The 24,308-nt window shown below is 46.7% G+C and overlaps 1 protein-coding gene across 2 annotated transcripts in view; it reads right to left on the reverse strand.

Moving 5' to 3' along the window:
• Nucleotides 1-4,005: 4,005 nt before the first annotated feature.
• Nucleotides 4,006-24,308, reverse strand: part of slc38a3b (solute carrier family 38 member 3b) — a 143,395-nt gene continuing 123,092 nt past the window's right edge. For both annotated transcript variants that reach the window (XM_072472904.1, XM_072472905.1), the window contains exons 15-16: nt 13,915-14,018; nt 4,006-9,400 (exon numbers count right to left, since the gene is read on the reverse strand). In XM_072472904.1, coding sequence (XP_072329005.1) covers nt 9,296-9,400; nt 13,915-14,018 — 209 coding nt within the window. In that variant the 3' untranslated portion in view covers nt 4,006-9,295. The remainder of the gene's footprint in view (nt 9,401-13,914; nt 14,019-24,308) is intronic.

Below are 24,308 nucleotides of genomic sequence, written 5' to 3' on the forward strand. Positions count from 1 at the left end.
ACCACAAATTACATACAGACATATTGAACTTTTACGTAAGACATGTTTTAAAAAAATGGACATGCAAGCCAAAGACAGCTGTGAATGTAAATTCAGTGATTGTCTGAATTGCTCCAGTTAGACTAAGACCCGAGGGTCAAAGGAATGTTAAACCCTTTTTCAGCCAAAGACATAAGCAACTGGCTGTAAGCTCCTGTGGAGATAATGGAAGCTATATATCATCTCAGCAGGAATCATATCCTCTAAGTGATGCCCCAGACCTGGCTTGTGGGTTCTCCCCTTCCAGGAATAAAACATTGAAAATAGAAGCAGGAGGAGGCCATTCGGCCCTTTGAGCCTGCTCCGCCATTCATTAAGATCATGGCTGATCATCCAACTCAATAGCCTAATCCCCTCCCCTATATCCTTTGATCCCCTCCAGCTCGTTCCTTCACCGCTGCTGGGTCAAAATCCTAGAACTTCCTCCCTAACAGCATTGTGGGTGTACCTACACCTCAGGGATTGCAGCGGTTCAAGAAGGCAGCTCACCACCAAGTCTGAAGGGCAATTAGGGATGGCCTAACCACCGAAGCCCATAAATGAATTTGGAAAAAGCACCACCCAGAGTGGATGTAGGGGCAACGCGAAGGCATTCATGCCACAGGATCTCCTGGCAAAGGCTGTCCCTGTAACAACACGGGTGCAGCAGCCTGTGAGGGAACCCCCAAGGGCACTCGAGGATGTGGTCAGAAGACGAGCATTTCAGCGCGAGCAGAGACAATGGAGCAGGTTGCCTCCACCTCAACCTTGGCTGCAGGGGGGGGGGGGGGGGGGGGGTAGCACCCTGTGGAAATGGGTGCGGACACCAGCTGCCATTCTGCTAGTGATACTCTATTGGTATCTGGGTGATGTTTTCTCAATTTGTTTGTTCATTAAACCTTTCCTTTAATAATCATTGTTTATGCTTTTGATCAGACTTGCGTGTTATTGTCACTTTATGTCAAAAGGGACTTGGATTTAAAGGAAGGGGGCTGATGGGGATGGGGCAATATTTCCTCGCTACATTTAAGAAGCATTTCAATGAGCACTTGAAAGGCTAAAGCATACAAGGCTATGGACTGTGCAGGAAAATGGGATAGGGATAGGTGCTTGGTGGCTGGGCTGTAAAACTTTACAGAACAATAGAATTTATACAGTGCAGAAGGAGGCTATTCAGCCCATCGAGTCTTCACCGACTCTCCGAAAGAGCACCCTATCGAGGTTCATTCCCCCGCCCTATCCCCATAACCCTGTACATTGCTCATGGCCAATCCACCTAACCCGCTCATCTTTGGACCTTGGGAGGAACTGGAGCACATGGAGGAAACCCACGCAGAAATGGAGAGGATGTGCAGACTCCGCCTGGACAGTCATCCAAGGCCGGAACTGAATCCGGGTCCCTGGCGCCTGTGATGCATAAGAAATCGTATGTATAATGATGTACGGGCAGCACGGTGGCGCAGTGGTTAGCACTGCTGCCTCACAGCGCCGAGGTCCCAGGTTCGATCCCGGCTCTGGGTCACTGCTGTGTGGAGTTTGCACATTCTCCCCATGTTTGCGTGAGTTTCGCCCCCACAACCCAAAGATGTGTAGGGTAGGCAGATTGGCCATGCTAAATTGCCCCATAATTGGAAAAAATTAATTGGGTACACTAAATTTATATAAAAAAAGAAAAAAAAATGTATATAATGATGTAAACTACCTCCGACCAGCAGGTGGTAGTGTAAATCTACCATGTGACTGTACCTCAAGGAGTTGGGAGTTAGTCATGTTAGTGGGTAGTCGTACTTGCAATAGCTGTAGGATAATTTATCCTTATTAGAAGTCGTAATATATTTCTCATAGTTATCTTTACCATGCATTTGTTTCATAATAAAACACTAACTAGTCAAGAACTAGACATTCTTCTGTGCATCATTCCTACCAGCCAAGCACCAGAACGTAGCAGCGCCGTGAGGCAGCAGTGCTAACCACTGTGCCAATGGGAGCACGATTTAAGTATCTGCCCAAAGTTCCCCATCTCTTCTGGGCAAGTGTGCTGTTGGCCCATTTCAAGGACTGTGTGAATATTTTTGAATATTGATTTGACCACATCACGGGCGCAATTTCTACAGGAGTTTTAATTTAAAATTGTTGGATCCTGCTCTCCATTTGTGTTTAACGTTTGTTCGGCAACAAGATAAAAATCTCCTCCACCGTATAAAGGACAAGCTGTGCTGCTGTTGACAAAATGGTAATTGAAATGGTTGAAAAACAACATTCATCTGTAATTGTGGGGACAGATGAGCAGGTAGGCTCCATGCCCATATCATTGCTTCTGTTGATTTTGGGTCTGTTATTGTTACTGTGTACTGGGCAAAGGTCTCCTGTTTCCAGGCAGAAAGGGGCCAGTTCCAAAGTGGCAGGAGGCAGGAAACAAATGGCCTTGTCGAGACAGACTGTGCTGACAGTGATGTCAAAAAAACCCTTGAGAGGTGCAATAGGGAGGTTACAAAAGGTACAAATGCTTTGGCTGGGGCAGTCAAAGCATTTCATAAGAACATAAGTATTTAATTTAATGGTCTATTTTTAATTGGAAGGTGGTTGGTGGTTAGCAATATGTAACTTTGGAATACAGCTTTCTGTAGTAAACATCAGTAAGCCTACGGGAAGGCAAGTCCTACTTCCTTCCCTTCCAAAGCTTTGAGCGCTTTGAAGTTCAGCAGACATTTTGTGTGAAGAGAAGCCATGTTTGGACTCATCAGCGTGGACAGCCTTGGGTACAGACCCAGCACAGAGTGTACTGCACTCCATCATGCCCTGTGAATTATATTTCAAGTGACCGGAGAGATTTTATTTCCTCTGCTCCTAGAGTGTTTCATTTTTTCCCCCCCCAATCACTGGTTGACAAAGCCACCAAAGGTGTCCAAAATTAAACACACAAGAGGGTTACAAACTTGGGCTGTTCCTAACGAAGGGTCACACCCAGAACATACCTTTCCCTTTCTCCAAAGGCATTCGTAAAGGTTTTGATTTGAAATTTTCAGCCTTTTGAGGTTTGTCTCTCTACCTGTACCCATAACTGCTGGGGCACTGGAGTACAAACCTCCCATGGTTACAGGAATCCAGCTCTATTTTTATTCATTTAGGGGATGTGGGCGTCACTGGTTAGACCAGCATTTATTGCCCAACCCTAGTTGCCCTTCAGAAGGTGGTGGTGAGTTGGCTTCTTGAACCGCTGCAGTTCCTGAGGTGCAGGTACACCCACTGCGCTGTTAGAGAGGGAGTTCCAGGATTTTGCCCCAGCGACAGCGAAGGAACAGCGATACATTTCAAAGTCAGAGTGGTGAGTGACTTGGAGGGAAACCTCCAGGTCATGGGGTTCCCATGTATCTGCTACTCTTGTCCTCCTAGATGGTAGTGGTCATGGGTTTGGAAGGTGCTGCCGAAGGAACTTTGGCGAGTTACTGCAGTGCATCTTGTAGATGGTGCACACCTGCCACTGTGTGTCGGTGGTTGAAAGTTTGTGGAAGGAGGAGCAATCAAATGGGCTGCTTTGTCCTGTATGGCGGTTGAGCTTATTGAGTGTTGATGGAGCTGCACTCATCCAGACAAGTGGGGAGTATTCCATTACACTCCAGACTTGTGCCTTGTAGATGGTGGACAGGCTTTGGAGCGGCAGGAGGTGAGTTACTCTCCGTAGGATTCCTAATCTTTGACCTGCCCTGGTAGCCACAGTATTAATGTGGCTAGTCCAGTTCAGTTTCTGGTCAATGGTAACCCCATGATGAGTAGTTTTTTGATTCATGTTGCACATGATTTTTTTCCCAACAGGGTCACTAACGTAGTAAATTGTCCCTTATAGCAGGCTGAATGTAGGCTATTTCTCAAGGTCGGCGTTTCGCAGCTTTGGCGGGAGATCAGTGTAAATCCCAGGCATGGCGCTAAAAGTTGGCTTCTGGGAAGATTGGCTTGCTTTTGTCAATGAACACAGCCCCTTATGAGGTGTCAGATTTAAAATAGTTTAATATTTATACTTTTTTTTATTTATACACGATACAGATCCACTCGACACCGACAGTTATGCAGTGCACGAGTCTCAAAAAACAGAACTCAAGACTTAAGGAGGCGATAAAATACATTTTAGAAGGTTTTTCCTTCTCCACCTTATCCAACAAAAATGTCATCTTATTACAAAACACATAAATCAACATTACCCCACCAGTTGGCCAAAAAAAATGAAGGAAATTCTTTGGGGGGGGGGGGGGGGGCAGACTAATTTTTTTTTTTAGCACATGGTCGCAGATCAATATGTAAACTGCTTTTAACTCATGCCAACCCTACTTCTCCATCCCAATTCTGAACAAAATCTGCTTCCATTTACACTTGGATCCCACACCCAACAACAGGGCATCTGGTTTATTGGTCATAATTTCCCAAAGGTTGGGCTTCTGATGTTACATAAGTGGAGTAACATGGAGTCCTCTACCAAGAGCTGCTTCTCCTCAATATATTTTCTAACGTCTCTGGGTGGAAAACCTAGTCGCAGCCCTTGTTCCCTCAGAATTGCAACTAGCAGCTGTGTTGCTATGCTGAAATCACGTAAGGGGTGGGGGGGGGGGATTTAATTTAAAGATTCAAATGCAATTGTAGACGGTTACAGCCTCAAGTACCGTAATGAGGTGACCACAGACTGACTGAAACTCTTTGGCACCAAGAGGCAATAGGAAAATCGGATCTCCAGTTCAAAAGTGAAGCCAATCGGGGGAATGCTGGGAGGATACCAGAGGACAGGGCAGTGCCCACTTTCTGAGTTGGAGAGGGTCGCTTCGCTTGAGGCAGATCCTTAAAAAATAATAAATGAAAACTACTAATAAACCAATGGAAATAAAATCAAAAATAGGATGAGAAGCTGGTTGTTAGGATAGGTGCAAATAATCAAATTTAGTTTTGCACACTAAATTAACACAATGGACCGTAGGATGTATAGCGAGTGATCATCATAGAATTTACAGTGCAGAAGGAGGCCATTCGGCCCATCGAGTCTGCACCGGCTCTTAGAAAGAGCACCCTACCCAAGGTCAACACCTCCGCCCTATCCCCATAACCCAGTAACCCCACCCAACACTAAGGGCAATTTTGGACACTAAGGGCAAATTTATCATGGCCAATCCACCTAACCTGCACATCTTTGGACTGTGGGAGGAAACCGGAGCACCCGGAGGAAACCCACGCACACACGGGGAGGATGTGCAGACTCTGCACAGACAGTGACCCAAGCCGGAATCGAACCTGGGACCCTGGAGCTGTGAAGCAATTGTGCTAACCACCATGCTACCATGCTGCCCAAATGATGCAGAGTGATGCACTGAAGGATTCGGGATTGGTGGCCTGGAGGATGAATTCTACTTTAAGGGTTGTAACCAACTGAGACTCTAAACAGCGGAAGGAGATATAAAAGGAATAAGTTATATAGTTTCTTGCACAACTCAGGTTTTTCTAAAATCTCAAGAGCTTTACAGCCGTTATTTTTGATTTTTAGTTACTTTTGTAAATTTGGGAAATGAGGCTGCCAATTTGCATGTGATAAGGTTCCACAAGCAGCAATGTGACAATGACCAGATAGTCACTTTTATTTGCGAAGCCGGCTGAGGAATAACTATTGGCCAGGCGAACTGTTCTTCAAAATAAAGCCCGAGGATTTTTCTGCATCCACCCGAGAGGGCAATTGGGGTCTCGGCATAATGCTTCACGCAAATGATGGCACCTCCAACAGTGCAGCACGCCCTCAACAATGCATTGAGGTGTTGGCTCAATGCAACAGTGAGGTGTGAACTTACAACCTTCCGACTTAGGTGAGCGCAGCAGCCACCGAATACAGTGACAGGCCAGAGCCAGACTAATAGAAAGATGAAAAGAAAAGCAAAATACTGCGGATGCTGGAAATCTGAAATAAAAGCAGAAAATGCTGGATAAACTCAGCAGGTCTGGCAGCAGAGGAACAGAGTTAATCAAGTCTGTCTGACAAAGGAAAATAAATATGTCCAAGTAGCAATACACTGAACAGTAGAAGTGGAGAGACTAGAGACTGACTGACCGAGGAACAGGAAGAGGGAGCGTTAGAGGGTCTAGCACACAGAAGAAAAAGAGACACATGCAGGATTAACAGATTAAAGAATGGCACCCTGACAGGTCAGAAAGAAAAGGTCTAAGGCATATTTACGAGCTAACGAGTTGGACCTCTTGAGTGTTTTGTAAAAGCTGGAACCTGCCAATCTTGACCATATCATGTATATTAGTTCCCCCCTAACACACCAGTGTGACACACATCTCGTGTGGATTACTGTACATCCCAAAATATTTAGTGATAGTTTACAGGGTAATGCACAGGATTAATACAAGACAAATGTATGTTGTGTAATTTACACCTGGGTACAGCGCTATAAGGCTTTTCCACTGCTATGCAGAACAAAAAAAATATTAAAAATCTTTAAACCTTTTTATTTTCTATTAAATTAAAATTTAATTACACATTTAAGAAAATATAAATATCGTGTAATGGAATCTGACAAGGCGAGCTTAATTTCTAAACATGACTCACGCAATCTAGCAAAAATAAATCCACAAAGCTTGGGAGCAAAGGTTACTGGAGATTGCCACCAACACTATTAATATTGCATAGGACTACACGAGTCAAAAATAAAATCCAACTTTCATTTAATCAAAGCCATTGACATTATCGTCACTAAATAAAACAATTTATATTCTTTGCCCCCAGAATTATTATTCTATATAAAAGTGCTGGGATGTTTCCAGCCAAGAAGATCAGTACTGAACTAGTTGTCCGTGAGTCATTTTTCTGCACACTCACTGTATTATGTATGGTTAAGTTCCCTGTGAAGAATGAGTCATTTGATTCACTTATTAAAATACAGTTGTTAGATTAAATCATTAAATGTGTTAGAGAATGACCTCCTTTCCCCTACATTTAAAGTAAAACATTTTTAGTTTAATGAAAAAAAATTCACTCATCGAAATAATTGCTTAATCCGCCATTTCCCACCTCTCTGTCTTACAAACAGATGCTGCTCTACCACTGGGAAGGTTTGATGGCACCTTCCTAATGGGCTGGTCAATCTTTATGATGGACTGGGCTATCCTCCTCTTCATGATGGGTTGGCCCACCTACCTGATGGACTGACCCATCGTTCCAAGTGCTGTCTGTGCCACACAGGGTAAGGAACATATTTGCCCTGCTCACTGTTTCAAGCAGATGACAGCCTTCCCAACGGCAGCAGTGCCCAGTGACTGGAGGAAATCAGCCTCTCCATCTCCTCCTCCACCTGCAATTGTCAACAAAATAGGCTTGATCTTATTTTCTTTTCTACCCCAGAGGCTTTTCTTGTCTGGGCACTACACCTGATACATAGCACTTATTCATCCTTTGATGGATGTGTTAGAGTAGTGTTGGTAGAAACGAAGACATGGACGGAAATATCTTTATTGCATCCCGAGTCTTTTGGCTTGAGAAATGGTGAAATCAATTCAGTGTATGTCGCTCAATTGGCTCACCTTTCAGGAGTAGTCTTGAGGATTGCAACCCTGGTTCTCCACTCCAGAGCATGGAGCAGCAGCACGCCTCACCAGGCTGGGTTGCAGGCAGGTTTTACAAATTGTCCAAAGCAGCCCCTCAGTCCTGGAAGCTGCAGGCCTGCTGATGAGGAAAATGTTTCCCGCTGCCAAAATGGCCAACCGTAAACAGTCATTGGTTTTCCAAACTTCATTGTTAACTAATTGCTTTCATGAATGAGCAGTCAGACCACCATGCATTTCACAAGCACCGCTGAGCTCGTAGTCCTTGTGAGATGAAGGCCAAAAGACAATGGGCTGGGATTCTCCGTTTGGAGTCTGCCCCTCTACCGATGCCAACGAGGACGCAGAATTTGGTGGCCAGCCAAATCTCCCATTCACTGCAGCGGGGCTGGAGAATCCCACTTCCATGAATGGATGGAGAATCCCACCCAGGGTTTTAACTGGGACTATTTTCATATAAAAAAAAAACAATAGTGTCATAGAGTTTTACAGCACAAAAAGAGGCCCTAAGGCCCATCGTGCCTGTGCTGGCCATCAAGCACCATATCTATTCTAATCCCATTTTCCGGCACTTGGTCTGTAGTCTTGCATGCTATGGCGTTTCAAGTGTTCATCTAAATGCTTCTTAAATGCTGTGAGGCCCACTACTGTGCATTTAGCGAGCAAAATCTAAGCATCCATTAATCCGCTCAATATCTATCTCTGAATAATTTAATATATATATATAGATATCTATATTGTTTAAAATGTTAAATTACAATTTGATAGGTAATGTCAGGGTTCGCGTACCTTACCCAAGTGGCCATCTTGCACTTGCGAGTGGCCAGGCTGTCAAAATGGAGGCAGAACAGTTGAGTTTGAGCGCGATTGAGGACCTACAGCAGTCAGTGGAGTTCTGGATAGTGGAACCCCCGCCCCAGTCCCCACCCGACTGATTTTGTTCTCCCTCACTAGCTGAGGGAACCCCTCACCACGGCTTGGCGGAGACCAGCTCACTTGGCAGCTTTTCACCCCCTGCCCCGGGGAACGGCCAGGCAAGGACGGTTCACCATTGTACCGCACAATGCAATTATCTACTGAGACATCAAAGGCTTTTCCAAAAAATAAATTAAGTAATCAGGCATCAGAACTGCTGTTATCTATAACAAAAAGTGCACACAGCATTTAGTCGGCCGATTGGAAGTGGGAACAATGAGTGGCAGTTCAGAATCTTTTTTTTGCTTTGCAATACTCCTAACCATCTTTTAAAATGCTTCTGTATAGTATTCAGTTGTGTCAAAAGAGCACAATGTAAAATATATATTATAAAAACAAGACTGAGCCCCCTCCTGGTATACCCAAAGTGCTAAATTCAGGCCCCAGGCAACTATACCTGTGACTCTACACTATACTAAGTCAGTTATTTCAGACTATAACACTGAAAATGCCACCTCTGTCCTAGATCTATACAAAATAACTTAGAAATGTTGCCGGTTTATAAAATCTCATGCAACATATTTGCATCAATTCATTACTATACAGTTATATGGTATAAAAATTGCTGGTGTGCAAAACTATATACATGTACAGTACTAGCAGTGTGTGTCTCATTACAGAGGGGCAGGGTGGGCATTGGGTTTGTTGGCAGTTTTCTACAGCGATTATCTTGCTTGTTGAGGGTGTGGGAGGGGGCACTTGGCTCTCAGTGGATGAGGCTCCCCGTTGTCTAGTGGCCTCCATTTACGATGCCACCCCCTGTGGACCAGTCGACGATGATGAAGCTCAGGCTCATGGTCATGAAGAGAAAGCCCAACGCTGCAAAACAAACCGCCTGGGAAATAAGGAGAGAGAAATGGTTAGCTTAGGAAGGAAGTGTCAAGCTGCCAAACTAGCATAGGGTCAGCAGGAAACTGCCAGGCATAAAGAGTGGGGGAACAGCCCGTAAGAGAAAGGAACTTGGGAATATACCAGTGCATCTACTTCAATCCAACACTGCCAGCATTAAACAGTCAAACGGCTTCTTTCTGTGCTATATATCCTGCATATTATTATATGCAATCATGTAGCGTAAAAGGGGACCATTCAGCCTATTATGTGTGTGCTGGTTCTCTGAAAGGGCAACCCACTCCCCTATACATTCCCTCTAGCTCTACACATTTTTCCTTTTTAAGTAGATAGCAAAATCCTACTATTGAATCTGCTTCCACCACACTGGCATTGCCATCTGGGTGTCAGCCTGGCACTGCCAAGGTACCCAGGTGGCACTGCCAGCTGGCTGGGACTGCCAGGGTGCCAAACTGGAATTTTCTGCGCGGCGGTGATCGGGCCGGGGTGTGCACTGCGCTGGTGTGGGGGTTGCGGGGGCCACCTTCGAGTGAGTTGGGGCTTGGGAGGGTTCGGGGGTCACGTCGGAGGCTCGAGAGATCGGGGACACCATTCTTGTGAGCGAAGCTCCTCGGTGCAGAAAACAGGGCTAATTGCGGCCTGGTTGGGGAGTTCCTCCCTGAGGCCGCTGATCTACCCGGGAGTTAGATAGCGGTTTCTCGACATTCCGGGCGCCGGGGATCACCCAGATAATCTTGTGCGCTACGGGACTCTCTCCCCATTCAGATGAATCGCGCCCTAAGTCTGGGCTAGCCCAGAGAGAAACTCCCCAGAGCCCCCCAAAATGACTAAGTGTGGTTAGATAGTGGGGGATCTTGCCGACAGAGCCAGGGAGAAACTCACAGCCAAACCCGCCTGAAACGACACTCAGAAAATTATGCGCAGCATCGCACCCAATGTTTGAGATTAAAATATCCCCCACCTCCTGAGGTAGGCCTCCCTACACAACTAGAGGTTTTCCCGAAAGACCACGATATGTAATTAAAATAGGATGACCTCAGGGAATTCACTTGGTTCAATGGTGCATCCATTGGCACTGCCTGGCGGCAAACAAAGAGCCAAAGAGGAAAATCTCACCCTAAATATTTTCCCAATCTCAGAAGCCGTACGACATAGTAATCCATGTCTGCGAGATAACTATAGCTGCCAGCAGCCACATGCACAAAGAGTAAGGTCAACTGTCCAAGTAGGTGAGGCACTTTAATAGAATTATAGAAATTAAAGAATAGAAGGAAACCATTCAACCCATCTGAATGGTTTGTGCCAACCGACAAGTAGCCATCCAGCCTAATCCCACTTTCCAACACTTACATAGAACATACAGTGCAGAAGGAGGTCATTCGGCCCATCGAGTCTGCACCGACCCACTTAAGCCCTCACTTCCACCCTATCCCCGTAACCCCTCCTAACCTTTTTGGTCACTAAGGGCAATTTAACATGGACAATCTACCTAACCTGCACGTCTTTGGACTGTGGGAGGAAACCGGAGGAACCCCATGCAGACAAGGGGAGAACGTGCAGACTCCGCACAGACAGTGACCCAGCAGGGAATCGAACCTGGGACCCTGGCGCTGTGCAGCCACAGTGCTATCCACTTGTAGGTCATTGATAACAACAGATAAGCCATTCAGATAAGCAATATCAATTGCCCACAGCCTTGGTCCATAGCCTTGTATGTTACAGCACTTCAAATGCACAGCCACTTACTTTTCAAATATCATGAGAGTTTCTGCCGCTACCTTTTCAGGCTGTGAATCCCCTCTGTCCTCTTACTACCTTTTATCCTAAGGCTATGCACTCTGGTTAGGGACCCCTCAACCAGGGGGAATAGGACATTCTTATCCACATCTTCATAATTTTATTCATCTCAATTAGGCCTCACCTCATTCTCCTCTGTTCCAAAGAGAACAACCCCAGCCTATCTTTCCTTCCTCCTATTTAAAATTCTCCATTCCAGGCAACATTCTCGTAAATCTCTTCTGTACCCTCTGTAGTGCAATCACATCTTTCCTATCGACCAGGATCACTTGTAATACACCAGCTGGGACCTATACAGTTGCAGAATAATCCCCAAGCTCTCATGTTCTAAATCTCAGCTGATAAAGCCAAACAGGCCTTTGTCCCAACTGAGAACTTGTTTTCCTGGACTATCTTGGTCCTTTTCCGTAACTATCCTAAATCTAACTGAATTTGGATCTTTCCTACCAAAGTCCCTCCCAGCTGTTGCTTCTTTCACTCACCCACTTCATTCCCTAAGACTAATTCCAAACCGGCCCCTTCTTTGACAAAAAGTCTTCCGGATGCAAAACGTTCGCTCCCTTCTCTCTCCACAGATGCTGTCAGACCTGCTGAGATTGTCCAGTATTTTCTGTTTTTGTTTCAGATTCCAGCATCCGCAGCAAGTTGCTTTTATGCACCTTCTCTTAATGGGCTTGTTACGTCTTGGAAATAGATTTCTCCTGAATGCATTTTAAGAATTATGCTCCTCTGTTCCGTTCATTCGAATTTTATTCCTGTTTATTTGTGAACTAGGTGGCACAGTGGTTAGCACTGCTGACTCACAGCGCCAGGGACCCGGGTTCGCTATCGGCCTCGGGTGACTGCCTGTGCGGAGTTGGCACGTACTCCCCATATCCGCGTGTGTTTCATCCGGGTGCTCCGGTTTCCTCCCACAGTCCAAACATGTGCAGATTAGATGAATTGGCCATGCTAAATTGCCCCTTAGTGACCAAAAAAGGTTAGGTGGGGTTACGGGGAGAAGGTGCTTTTTCAGAGGGTCAGTGCAGACTCAATGGGCCTATGGCCTCCTTTAGCACTGCAGGGGTTCTATGATTACATTTCCTGTTCCTTACTCAGAGCCAGTCAGCTGAAAGAGAAGAATCAAAAAGGTTTGCTTCCTGAGAGCGGTGTCTGTTGGATTTGGAAAGTTGTTCCAATAAATAAGCTGGGTTCGGTTCATACTGCTTCTTATGCTTTGCCTTGAATAGTGTACAGAAAATAACAAACATTTCTCTGTCCTAAGAGTGATGTCTAACAGTCTCTCAATGTGTGTAGGCTTTTGAGTCCATTTATAAACATGTTTTCCCTCCAACTGCCTCTGACTAAAATCCAATAAATTTGTCCTTAAACTGTCGCTATCATGTCTGGTTGGATGTGAGCCTATCTGATGTAGTTGTCGCTCCCTATTCTGGGATTGTCTGCAGCCTACACTGCAGATACACACTGCCGAAAGAGCATGACATCAGTAAGCAGACTGCGCAGGAAACAAAGAACTCACAAACATAACACATTCCAGTTAAAAGTGGGTTGATTACCCCCTCGCTGATTTTGAATGACTTCTGTGTCTTTGTGTTAGACTCTGTACATGTGCAGCAGTTCACTCACGTCTGATACTAAATCTGGGCTTTAAGCCAGTTGCTGTGCATGTGCAGGTGTCATCTGTCTACACAGTAGAGACTGAAGTTCGGTATCATTCCTGGTTGGGATGTGTTGAGGATTACCGTGAGGACAGGATTTTCTCTGTGGGTTTCTGGACCCCGCTGCGAGGGTTAAACGGGGGTCAGAAACCTGCATTTTATGTGTGGGGAACCATCACCCGGCTGCGATTTCCCTCGAATTGGCCCATTAGTGATCAGGGGACGGGCTCGCTGTCCTATTAAATACGGCAGGCGGTTGTGTTGTGCAAAGGGACCACTTCAAAGAGCAATTAACTACATTCACACGACTTAAGAGGAGGGGGGAGGGGGGGTTGTAGTGAGTGGGTGCCTCTTAGCCTGCCTAGAAGCCTGGCTCCCGGCTCTTTAGCTGGGAGGTCACTTCCAGGAAGTTGCATTGTTCCCTGCTGTCTGAGCGGTTCTGGATAAAACCCCCAACAACTGATCTTAAAATGGTCATTGGCTATTTGCTGCTTGTGGGTGGGTATCCACACTTCCGCCAGCACCCCCAGTCCCAGGTGAAATGGCCTAGAGATGGAATTGAGGCGAGGAACCATCATGCTGGTTGGTGAAGCTATTTTTAACACCTGCCCATCACCGTCCCCTGCTCCCTCAAGGCCTAAATATCCAGGCCCCCCCTCCCTCGCCCACTCAAGTGGGCATATTTAAACTGCATGTTGAGTCTTTCTTATACCAGACTAAGGGCACAATGTGGTAGCATGTGGACTTTAGTACGTCTCATGCTGTACGAGGCTGATTGATTATCGGGGCAATGGATCAGGGTCACGACAACATATGCAAGTCCTGCCTGAACAGGCCAACATCAGCGAGGCCACCCTGGAGGGAAGTTCAGCCCATGTGTTTTCCCATGTTTGTCATGTCAATAATGTCCTTGAACACAGAAACCCCAGAAGATTAGTTCAACATAAATCTGTGGTGAGATGCCGTTTAACAAGAGATGCTCAGAAAACGATTATTCTACACGGAAAGTTTCTGCACTTTTGGGCTTTGCTCACTGGAGGCTCACCAGGATTTTTGGAAGTGACCTCATTGGCTCTTCTTCTTTTGGCATTATCCGGATGTAGAACACAGCTGGGAAGATGAAAATTAAACACGGGGCGGAGGTCGCACCTGAAGAAAGAAGAGAAACCATTAACATCAGACTGGCCTTTCAATGCATAAGCATTTTCTGAATTTCTATACATTGTACATTTTCTTAGGCACCAATTCGGCGACAGAAGTTAATATATTTTGTTTTTTTGCACAGGCAGTCCACAAAAGAAGTGTCAACTCTGGGGAATGGGCTGCTTGGTTGTTTGCTGTCTCTTGCTGGCACTGAGTACCAGCTCAGACACAGCTTACATTCAGTGCAGAGTAAGTCGCTCCCTTGCTCTGTCAGATAGTCAATTTCCATCCAAACCATTCTACGCATGGGAGGGGCAGAGGAGCTGTGCAGCTGAGCCCAGTCCTGTCCTTGCCTAACCTTCACACGTAGCTTGGCTCACTGGATAGCAGGCAGAGTGGGATACCTGGCTCATTATCCCCCTTCTGGTGGCTAGATGTTAGCTGCAGAAGGGTCAATTAGACCCGAAACTTTAACTCTGTTTCGCTCTCCACGGATGTTTGCCAGACCTGCAGAGTTTATCCAACATTTTCTGTTTTTATTTATTATGGTTGTTACAACCTACCTGCCTCCTTAGCTGAGAGTAGCAAATAACATGAATGCGGGACCATATTGTTCTGTTCTGCTTAGTATCACATCACGGGCAGCACGGTAGCATTGTGGATAGCACAGTTGCTTCACAGCTCCAGGGTCCCAGGTTCGAATCCGGCTTGGGTCACTGTCTGTGCAGAGTCTGCACATCCTCCCCGTGTGTGCGTGGGTTTCCTCCAGGTGCTCCGGTTTCCTCCCACAGTCCAAAGATGTGCAGGTTCGGTGGATTGGCCATGATAAATTGCCCTTATTGTCCAAAATTGCCCTTAGTGTTGGGTGGGGTTGCTGGGTTATGGGGATAGGGTGGAAGTGTTGACCTTGGGTAGGGTGCTCTTTCCAAGAGCTGGTGCAGACTCGACGGGCTGAATGGCCTCCTTCTGCACTGTAAATTCTATGACATCAGGTGGGTCACTTGCCTACAAGTGGTGGATTTTGAAATATGGATCAATAGATCTCCTATCATACTGCTCATGAATGCTCGTCTGTTATTTACTAATATCCCACAGAGTCTGACAGTAGTCCAGCCTTTGTTATAAAGTGGCAAATTCACTGATGCATCTTACAACTGACTGAATCATAGGAGCGAGGGTGCCCCCACCTTGAAGCACCCCCTCTCTCCCGTACCTGCATCGACAAGCTGCAACTCTTTCAGTGCTGGGGGAAGGCCTCGTATTGGTCCTCCAGATTCCTGAGCCCACCCACCATCCTTAATTGGATGGCGAGCGTGCTCTCTGTCTATTACTCAGCCTTTCAATAAAAAAATTATGGAATGGGTGTCACGGCCATGTCTTGCGGGGTCAGGACCCAGAAATGATCCTAACGTGGATGACCTTATCTCAAAATAAAATTTCTTCCCAATAACTCCCTTGTCCTATCTTTCTCACACACAAAGTATTGCTCAGAAGAGCCCAGTTATTTTTTACCCTTTGTCACCTGACATGGGATCCGATGGATAAACAAAGGTTTCTGGGTCTGCTCAGAAAACAGTCAACATTGTTAAGAGTCTCTTAATGCACGCAGATATCATTTGCCCAATGTCACGAGTAAACTTCATGCTTGTGGGGACACCTCCACTTTGCCACGATCAGCAATGATCTAATTGATTGGCAGAGTAGGCTCGATGGACCGAATAGCCTTCTCCTCTGCCTATGTTTCTAAGTGCAGAGCATCTCAGTGCAAATTGGCGGAGGTCAAACTTTGAGACCCCAAGGTGAACACAGAGATAATCCATCCTTCACCTTGCTTTCTTTCTCGTACAACATTTGGCCACAGAAGTTGTACATCTGCAGCATTTAGGCCCAGTGACCTTTCTGACTCAAGCTGTAAGTTTCAGACACAAGGCCAAGTAACCAATTCCACAGATAATTTGAGTAATTTTTATCATTTTATGTTATAAATATCTTTTCCAGCTCTATGCACTGATGTGAGTGAAATATGGGGCGGGATTCTCTGATCCTGAGGCTAAGGATCGTCGCGACCCAAGCCGCTCCAGCTGCCGATCCCCGGCGTCAGATGTCTGCGCATGCGCAGTGGGAACAGCACCAATGCACGCATGCGCAGTAGGACCGGCGCTAATGCGCGCATGTGCAGTGGGACCGGCGGCAATGCGCGCATGCACTGTGGCTCCCTTCTCCGCGCCGGCCCCGATGCAATATGGCGTAGGGCTACAGGGGCCGGCGTGGAACAAAAGAGGCCCCCAGCCCGAGAGGCCAGCCCGCCGGTCGGTAGGCCCCGATCGTGGGCCAGGTCACAGCGGAGGCCCTCCCCAGGGTCGGGCCCCCTCCCCCCCCCCCACCCACCAGGCCGCCCCTGGATGCATCCAGCCGAGGTCCCTCCAGGTAAGAGCAGGTGTGTACGGCGTCGGCGGGACTCAGCTTTTTTTGCGTGGCCACGCGGCCCATCCTGGGCCGCGAATTGTCCGTAGAGCGGACCCCGACTGGCGCCGCGCCGACTGCGCTCTCCGGAGAATCGGCAGACCGCCGTCGAGGCAGCATGGCGCGATTCATGCCCGTCCCGGCGATTCTCCGGCCTGGCCGTGGGGTGAGAGAATCCCGCCCATGGTGTCTGAAAATAGTGCAAAGAAATGACTCGTGCAATTTATTCATTTCCTTTGGGGAATTAGCAGATAGTAATCTCAAACAGAATTGAGATCTGAGTGCTCAGTTGTCTTTTGACAATCCTCAAATCATTTGTACTTTTTCATCCCTCTATATTTGAGCACTTGATAGTTCCAATAATAGCTTATCTGTTATTATCAATCATAATTTATTTGCTTTGGGTAGCACGGTGGCGCAGTGAGTAGCACTGCTGCCTCACGGTGCTGAGGTCCCAGGTTCGATCCCGGCTCTGGGTCACTCTCTGTGTGGAGTTTGCACATTCTCCCCGTGTTTGCGTGGGTTTCGCCCCCACAGCCCAAAGATGTGCAGGGTAGGTGGATTGGCCACGCTAAATTGCCCCACAATTGGAAAAAAATTATTAGGTAATCTAAATTAAAAAAAAAAAAAATTTCTTTGCTTTGTTGCAATGTGGCATCTTAGTGAGTGACGCCCTTAGATGTCTCTGAAGCTGTACTTTCACATGCAACATCTTTGCAACCTGTGGCAGGATAAGCATCCACAAGATGCTAGAGTTCAACTGTGGAGAAAGATGGATTTGGGGTTTTGCACACAGCTAACCTCTACTGACACAAATAACCACAAAAGGCAGGACTTAAAATGTAACTTCACAAACCATTATTAGACTGGATTGCTTCAAAATGGTGGAGAGGGGATTAACAGAACAGAACAGAACAGAACTTGTAATAAAAAAAATATAACTTTGCAGTTACAAATATTGGGTTTGAAGGTAGAACTGGCGATTTTCAATACCTTGAGTTGTATTCTATATGTGAAAGGTTAGAGTCAGATTAGCAATCAGCATTGTTGTTTTGTGACCCGTGGGGAACGTAAATGACTGGGAAACCCATCTATTTCATTGGAATTCCATGCTGGATAAGAAATGGATTTCACTGAAGTACTCTCCATTTTGATTGCCTTTACCTCAGAGCCATCTGAATTGTAGCCAAACCACAGAAAGCATTCAAAGATGAAGTTAGGAAGGATGCCAAAGTAACATTTGTTCTCTTTCTCTCGACTTATACATTACAAAGGCGCCCCCCTCAAAAATAAACACTTAAACACTTCACGTATTGGTCAATATAACATGCTGTCCAAGGCAATTAGTACAGTATCCCATATACGCAGTATGACATTCAAAAAAACCTACGTCCACAAGATGTTTGAACCATTATAAACACAATGCATAACAGTTAATGGATAACAATTAAGACAACAACACCCGTCAAGATATTGTCACATAAGATCATTCACTGGCAATGTAACAATGTCCATCACCACAAAAGACCTTTCATCTCCACACAAGACCATCCATCACCACACAAGGCTATTTACTACCAGACAAGACCATTTTTCACCACTCACCATTCATTGTCAAACACCCATGCCACCCATTGCTACACAATATATGTAAACCTATATCACCCCACACACAAGTTGAAACCAACTCATAAACATTGACCAACAATAGATAGCATAAATACAAACCAACACAAAGAAAATATATCACACCGCAAGGCACATTAGCACAAACCAAATAACAAAATATTTATTAAACAATGCAATTGAAAAAAAAACACGTTGCCAGTAACAACTGACCTTGCTAAATGAAAGTCATATGTTTCACAATACTAACTACTTGAGCAGCTACAAGTGCAGCAAGGTAACGCCAGCTATGACAAAAACTATCCATGGCTGTTATACGGATATGCTTTTTAAAGTTACAATTTCTATTTTTTCTTTTGCCGGCTGCATTTTTTTATACTAGAACGCTCTATGAGACGATGATGAAATTGCCCAGTCTGCTACAATATGCATTCGACCAAGTGGGATATAAAATAGTGGGCTTGAAACTCAGCCCCCTGGGGTGCATGAGAGACCCCATCCCCTGTTGGCTTCAGACCATCCTGAGACTTTTGAAATGTTTCTGAGATGAAACATCAAAATGTAATTATCTGTTGTGAAACAATAACTGCAGCACATATCAACTAATAGAATTCCTTCGGAATATACAGCCAGTAAGGTACTTTAAGGGACTGTTTCCCAAACAGGAGAGAGAGAACAACAATGCTCTACTAGGACTGAAAGTTGTTAAATCCCTAGGACCTGATAATCTATATCCCATGATACTAAAAGAGATGGTTATGGAAATAGTGGATGTTTTGGTTGTCATCTTCTAAAATTCTGTCAATTCTGAAACAGTCCAGGTAGATTAGCGAGTGGCAAATGGAACCCTACTATTTAAAAAAAGGAGAGGGGGGGGAGAAAACAGGGAATTAGGACTTACGAGGCTAACATCAGTAGTAGGGAAAATGTTAGTGTCTACTACAAAGTATGTGATAACAGGACAATTAGGAAATATCAACGGGATTAAACAAAGTCAACACGGATTTATGAAAGGGAACTCATGTTTGACAAACCTACTGGAGTTATATAAATTTATAATCTTTATTGCCACAAGTAGACTTACATTAAAACTGCAATGAAGTTACTGTGAAAAGCCCCTAGTCGCCACATTCTGGCGCCTGTTCACAGAGGGAGAATTCAGAATGTCCAAATTACCTAACAGCACATCTTTCGGGACTTGTGGGAAGATACAACTAGCAGAATATATAAGGGAGAACCAGTAGATGTGGCCTATTTGGATTTTCAGAAAGCTTTTGACAAAATAGGTTAGTGTGCAAAATGAAAACACATGGATTGGGGGTAATATGCTGGCATGAATTAAGAATTGGTTAGCAGACAGGAAAAGGAGAGTAGGAATAAATTGATCTTTTTCAGAGTGGTAGGTGATGACTAGTAGAGCACAACAGGGATCAGTGCTTGGGCTCCAGCTATATACAATTTATATTTCTGATATGGATGAGGGAGCCAAACATAATATTACCAAGTTTGCTGGTGACACAAAACTTGGTGGAAATGTGAGTTGTGGGGAGGATGTTAAGAGGCTTCAAGGTTATTTAGACAAGTTGAATAAGTGGACAAATACATGGCAAATATAATATACTGCGAATAAATGAAAAGTTCTCCACTTCGGAAGGAAAAACAGAATGGCAGAGTATTAGTTAAATGGTGATAGATTGGGAAATGTCGATGTACAAAGGGACCTGGGTGTCCTTGTACCAATCACTTAAGCAAGCAATTCAGAAGGCAAATGGTATGTTGGTCTTCTTTGTAAGAGAACTGGAGGACAGGAGCAACGGTGTCTTACTGCCGCTGCACAGGGCCTTGTTGAGATCACACGAGAAGTAGTGTGCAGTTTTGGTTTCCTTACCTAAGAAAGGATATACTTATAGAGGGAGTCCAGCAAAGGTTCATCAGACTGATTTCTGGGATGGCAGAATTGTTGTACAAAGAGAGATTGGGTCGACTATTCATTGGAATTTAGAATAATGAGAGCGTATCTCCTTGACAAGTATAAAATTCTGACAGGGCTGAATAGACTGGATGCAGGGATGTTGCTTCCTCTGGCTGGGGGGTTTAAGATGAAGGCGTCACAGACTCAGGATATGGGGTAGGCCATTTAGAACTGAGATAAGGAGAAATCTCTTAACTCAGAGGGTAGTGAACCTATGGAATTCTCTACCACAGAAGGCTGTGGAGATCAAGCTACTGAATATATTTACAAAGGAAATAGATGGATTTCCAGACAGTAAAGGTGCCTGGGGAAAAGGAGGGAGTGTGGGACTATGGCTTTGAGATAAAGGAACAGCCATGATCGTATTGAATGGCGGAGAATGCTCCAAGAGGTGACCGACCTACCGGTGCACCACTTTCCTATGTTTAAGAGACTGCTTCCCAAGCAGGGAGAGAGAAAGCAAATGACAATGATGTACTGAACGCAGGCTGTTAAAGCAGTGCGCCTTCTCTGTCTCTCTCTCTCTCTTTCTTGTAAGTGCTGCCTGTTTTGCAAAGTAACCATTGTGGTAGTATGTATTGGGGGTTGTCATGATATTCAAACACACACATCATGATGGACACACTAACAGGCAAATCAGAGTACACAACACCACAACCAATCACAGACAAGAACACCAACCACATAAAAAGCACGAGCACGACACCTGGAGGTCAGTAGGTCTGGGGAGAAGGAAGCATGAAAGAGCTGTTGAAACACCACAAGCAGGGAGCCCCCCACGTGCAGAGTGCAAAGACCAAGTTGTAAATAGTGAGTTTAAATAAACAAGCGTTGTACCATATGCAACTGTGTTGGCTCTTCTGTGTGTTAGAACACCCAACACCACATGGTACAGGAGTGGATCGATACCTGCCTACCAACCTGCCATTCTGGACATGGACCACACCGGCAAACCGCAGCCGATGCAAGTCACGGGGAACCTAGGCACCAACTGGAAGCTCTACAGGCAGCGATTTGACCTGTACATCCGTGCCACCGAAAAACAGAATGTCTCGGATGATTCGAAGATTGCAATGCTCCTCTTCTACGCAGGCCCCCACCCAAATGATGTCTTTAATTCACTGGTGTTCGAGGAAGGCGAAAACCAGGCCAAATATGACACGGTCATCCTCAAAATGGACCAGCACTTTCAAACTGAAGTAAACGAAACTTTCGAAAGATACATCTTTCAGCAATGCCTGCAAGGTAAGGAGGAGCTTTTTCAACCCTTTTTGACGCACCTCCGGATTCTGGCGCAGTCCTGCGGTTACGGCACCACCACAGAGTCCATGATCAGGGACCAGATTGTTTTTGGCGTTGCCTCCAGTGGCCTACGCCAGCAGCTTCTTAAAATAAAGAGCCTCACCTTAGCGTCTGCTGTGGAAGCCTGTGTCCTCCATGAGAATGCTGCCTGCCGTTTTGCCCGATTTCAGGCGTCCGAGTTGGCACGGAGGGGGTCCCCAGCCGTCGAATCGGCAAGCCAGGCCGCCCACGACGTTGAACGCATCCAGGCCGTCGATTTCTTCCCGCCCCACGGCCCGGACGACAGCGGCCGCTTCCCGCGCTTTTCGCGGTCTCCCGCGCAGGTGCGCGCCAAGAATAACGGCCACAACGAGGGACGCACTGCGCAGGCGCGCCCACCGCAAGATCGCACTGCGCATGCGCAGTGGCGCAACGAACGCCGTGACGTCATGACGTGCAGCAAGTGTGGAGGTCTACACTTAAAAGGGCAATGTCCTGCAAAATACCAACAGTGCAACAGATGTGCCATGATAGGCCACTACGCAGCCCGCTGTCGTGCGGCTCAACCCATGGATCCGGCGCATCCTCGACAACCTCGCACACGAGTCAGGACCGTCCAGCCCACGCATCAAGACTTCCAGTTAAGTGATGCAGATGACCAGGATGACTTCAGAGTTGCCGTCATTGATGTCAACAAGGTCAATGCCATCAATCCAGACGATGAGTGGTGTGCCACCCTGACGGTCAACCGATCGCGCGTCGCCTTCCGTCTGGACACCGGCGCATCCGCCAACCTGATTGCTTACTCTGCAGTCCAGGCCATGAAGGTCAAACCACTCATCACACCATCCCGGCTTAAGATGGTTGACTATAACGGGAACGTTATCCCGTCCGTAGGATCTTGCCAGCTACAGGTGACTCACAAGAGGTACACGGCCACACTCCCCTTCGAAGTTGTGGGCTCATCAAAGGACTCGTTACTGGGCGCACAAGCGTGTAAGGTCCTTCACCTGGTACAGCGCATCATGTCTCTCTCTCCAGATGAGATATCCGACTTCCCGGATGCTGAGTTCCACGCGAATCTCCATTCCCTCCTCGCTCACAACCAGGAGGTTTTTGAAGGCATGGGGACATTGCCACACACGTACAAGATTCGACTCAGACCGGACGCCATCCCTGTCGTTCACGCACCTCGCAGGGTTCCTGCGCCTCTCAAAGACCGCCTCAAGGCACAACTGCAGATTCTTCAGGACCAAGGGGTCCTATCCAAGGTCACGGAGCCCACGCCATGGGTCAGCTCCATGGTCTGTGTAAAGAAGCCCTCTGGCGAGCTCCGTATATGTATAGATCCAAAAGATCTGAACAACAACATCATGCGGGAACACTATCCCATCCCGAAACGAGAAGACCTCACCAGCGAGATGGCGCGAGCCAACATATTCACTAAATTGGATGCGTCCAAAGGATTCTGGCAGATCCAACTGGACCCGGCCAGCCGAAGACTATGCACATTCAACACCCCTTTTGGCAGATTCTGCTACAACCGGATGCCATTCGGCATCATTTCGGCATCTGAAGTATTCCACCGCATTATGGAGCAGATGATGGAAGGCATCGAAGGGGTACGTGTATATGTGGACGATATCATCATTTGGTCCACCACTCCGCAGGAACACATGCATCGTCTTCGACGTGTCTTCACCCGCATACGGCAAAATGGCCTGCGTCTCAACCGTGCGAAGTGTGCTTTCGGCCAGACGGAGCTGAAATTCCTCGGGGACCACATCTCAAGGTCCGGGGTCCGTCCCGATGCAGACAAGGTTAGCGCCATCACAGCCATGCCACGACCGGCTGACAAGAAGGCTGTCTTAAGATTCCTGGGCATGGTCAACTTCCTTGGGAAGTTCATTCCCAACCTGGCTTCTCATACAACAAACATGCGCCATCTCGTAAAAAAATCGACGGAATTCAACTGGCACCAGTCGCATCAGCAGGAATGGGAGGAGCTCAAGCACAAACTGGTCACGGCACCAGTGCTGGCCTTCTTTGACGCGACTCGCCCTACAAAGATCTCAACAGACGCCAGCCAATCTGGTATTGGAGCGGTACTCCTGCAAAAAGACAGCACGTCATCATGGGCCCCGGTTGCGTATGCCTCACGAGCCATGACCCCTACCGAACAGCGCTACGCGCAAATCGAAAAAGAATGCCTGGGCTTGTTAACTGGACTGGACAAGTTCCACGACTATGTGTATGGCCTGCCACGATTCACGGTCGAAACTGACCACCGCCCCCTGGTCAACATCATTAACAAAGACCTGAACGACATGACTCCTCGCCTCCAGCGCATCTTACTCAAACTCAGGAGGTACGATTTTGAACTGATCTACACTCCGGGGAAGGAACTCATAGTGGCGGACACTCTTTCCCGAGCAGTGAGCACACCACCAGATGCGGAGGGGTTCGTGCGTCAAATTGAGGCACACGTGACTCTGACAGCAGCAAATATGCCAGCTGATGATCCTTGTCTGGCCCACATACGCGCAGAGACGGCGACTGACCCTCTGCTGCAGCGAGTGATGCGCCACATGACGGAAGGGTGGCTAAAAGGGCAGTGCCCCCAGTTTTATAATGTGCGAGATGATCTCACCAATATAGACGGGGTCCTTATGAAATCGCATAGGATCGTCATTCCACACAGTGTGCGCCAGATGATTCTTCGTCAACTACACGAAGGCCACTTGGGTGTCGAAAAATGCAGACGAAGGGCCCGGGCGGCGGTATATTGGCCGGGTATTAATGAAGACATAGCCAACATGGTGCTCAACTGCACAACCTGTCAGAGGTTTCAGCCGGCGCAACCTCCGGAAACACTTCTACCACACGAGATGGTGACGTCCCCCTGGGCGAAGGTGGGTGTTGACCTATTTCACGCGCTCGGCAGAGATTACATT

This window comes from Scyliorhinus torazame, chromosome 13, assembly GCF_047496885.1.
Source record: "Scyliorhinus torazame isolate Kashiwa2021f chromosome 13, sScyTor2.1, whole genome shotgun sequence".
Lineage (NCBI taxonomy): Eukaryota > Metazoa > Chordata > Chondrichthyes > Carcharhiniformes > Scyliorhinidae > Scyliorhinus > Scyliorhinus torazame.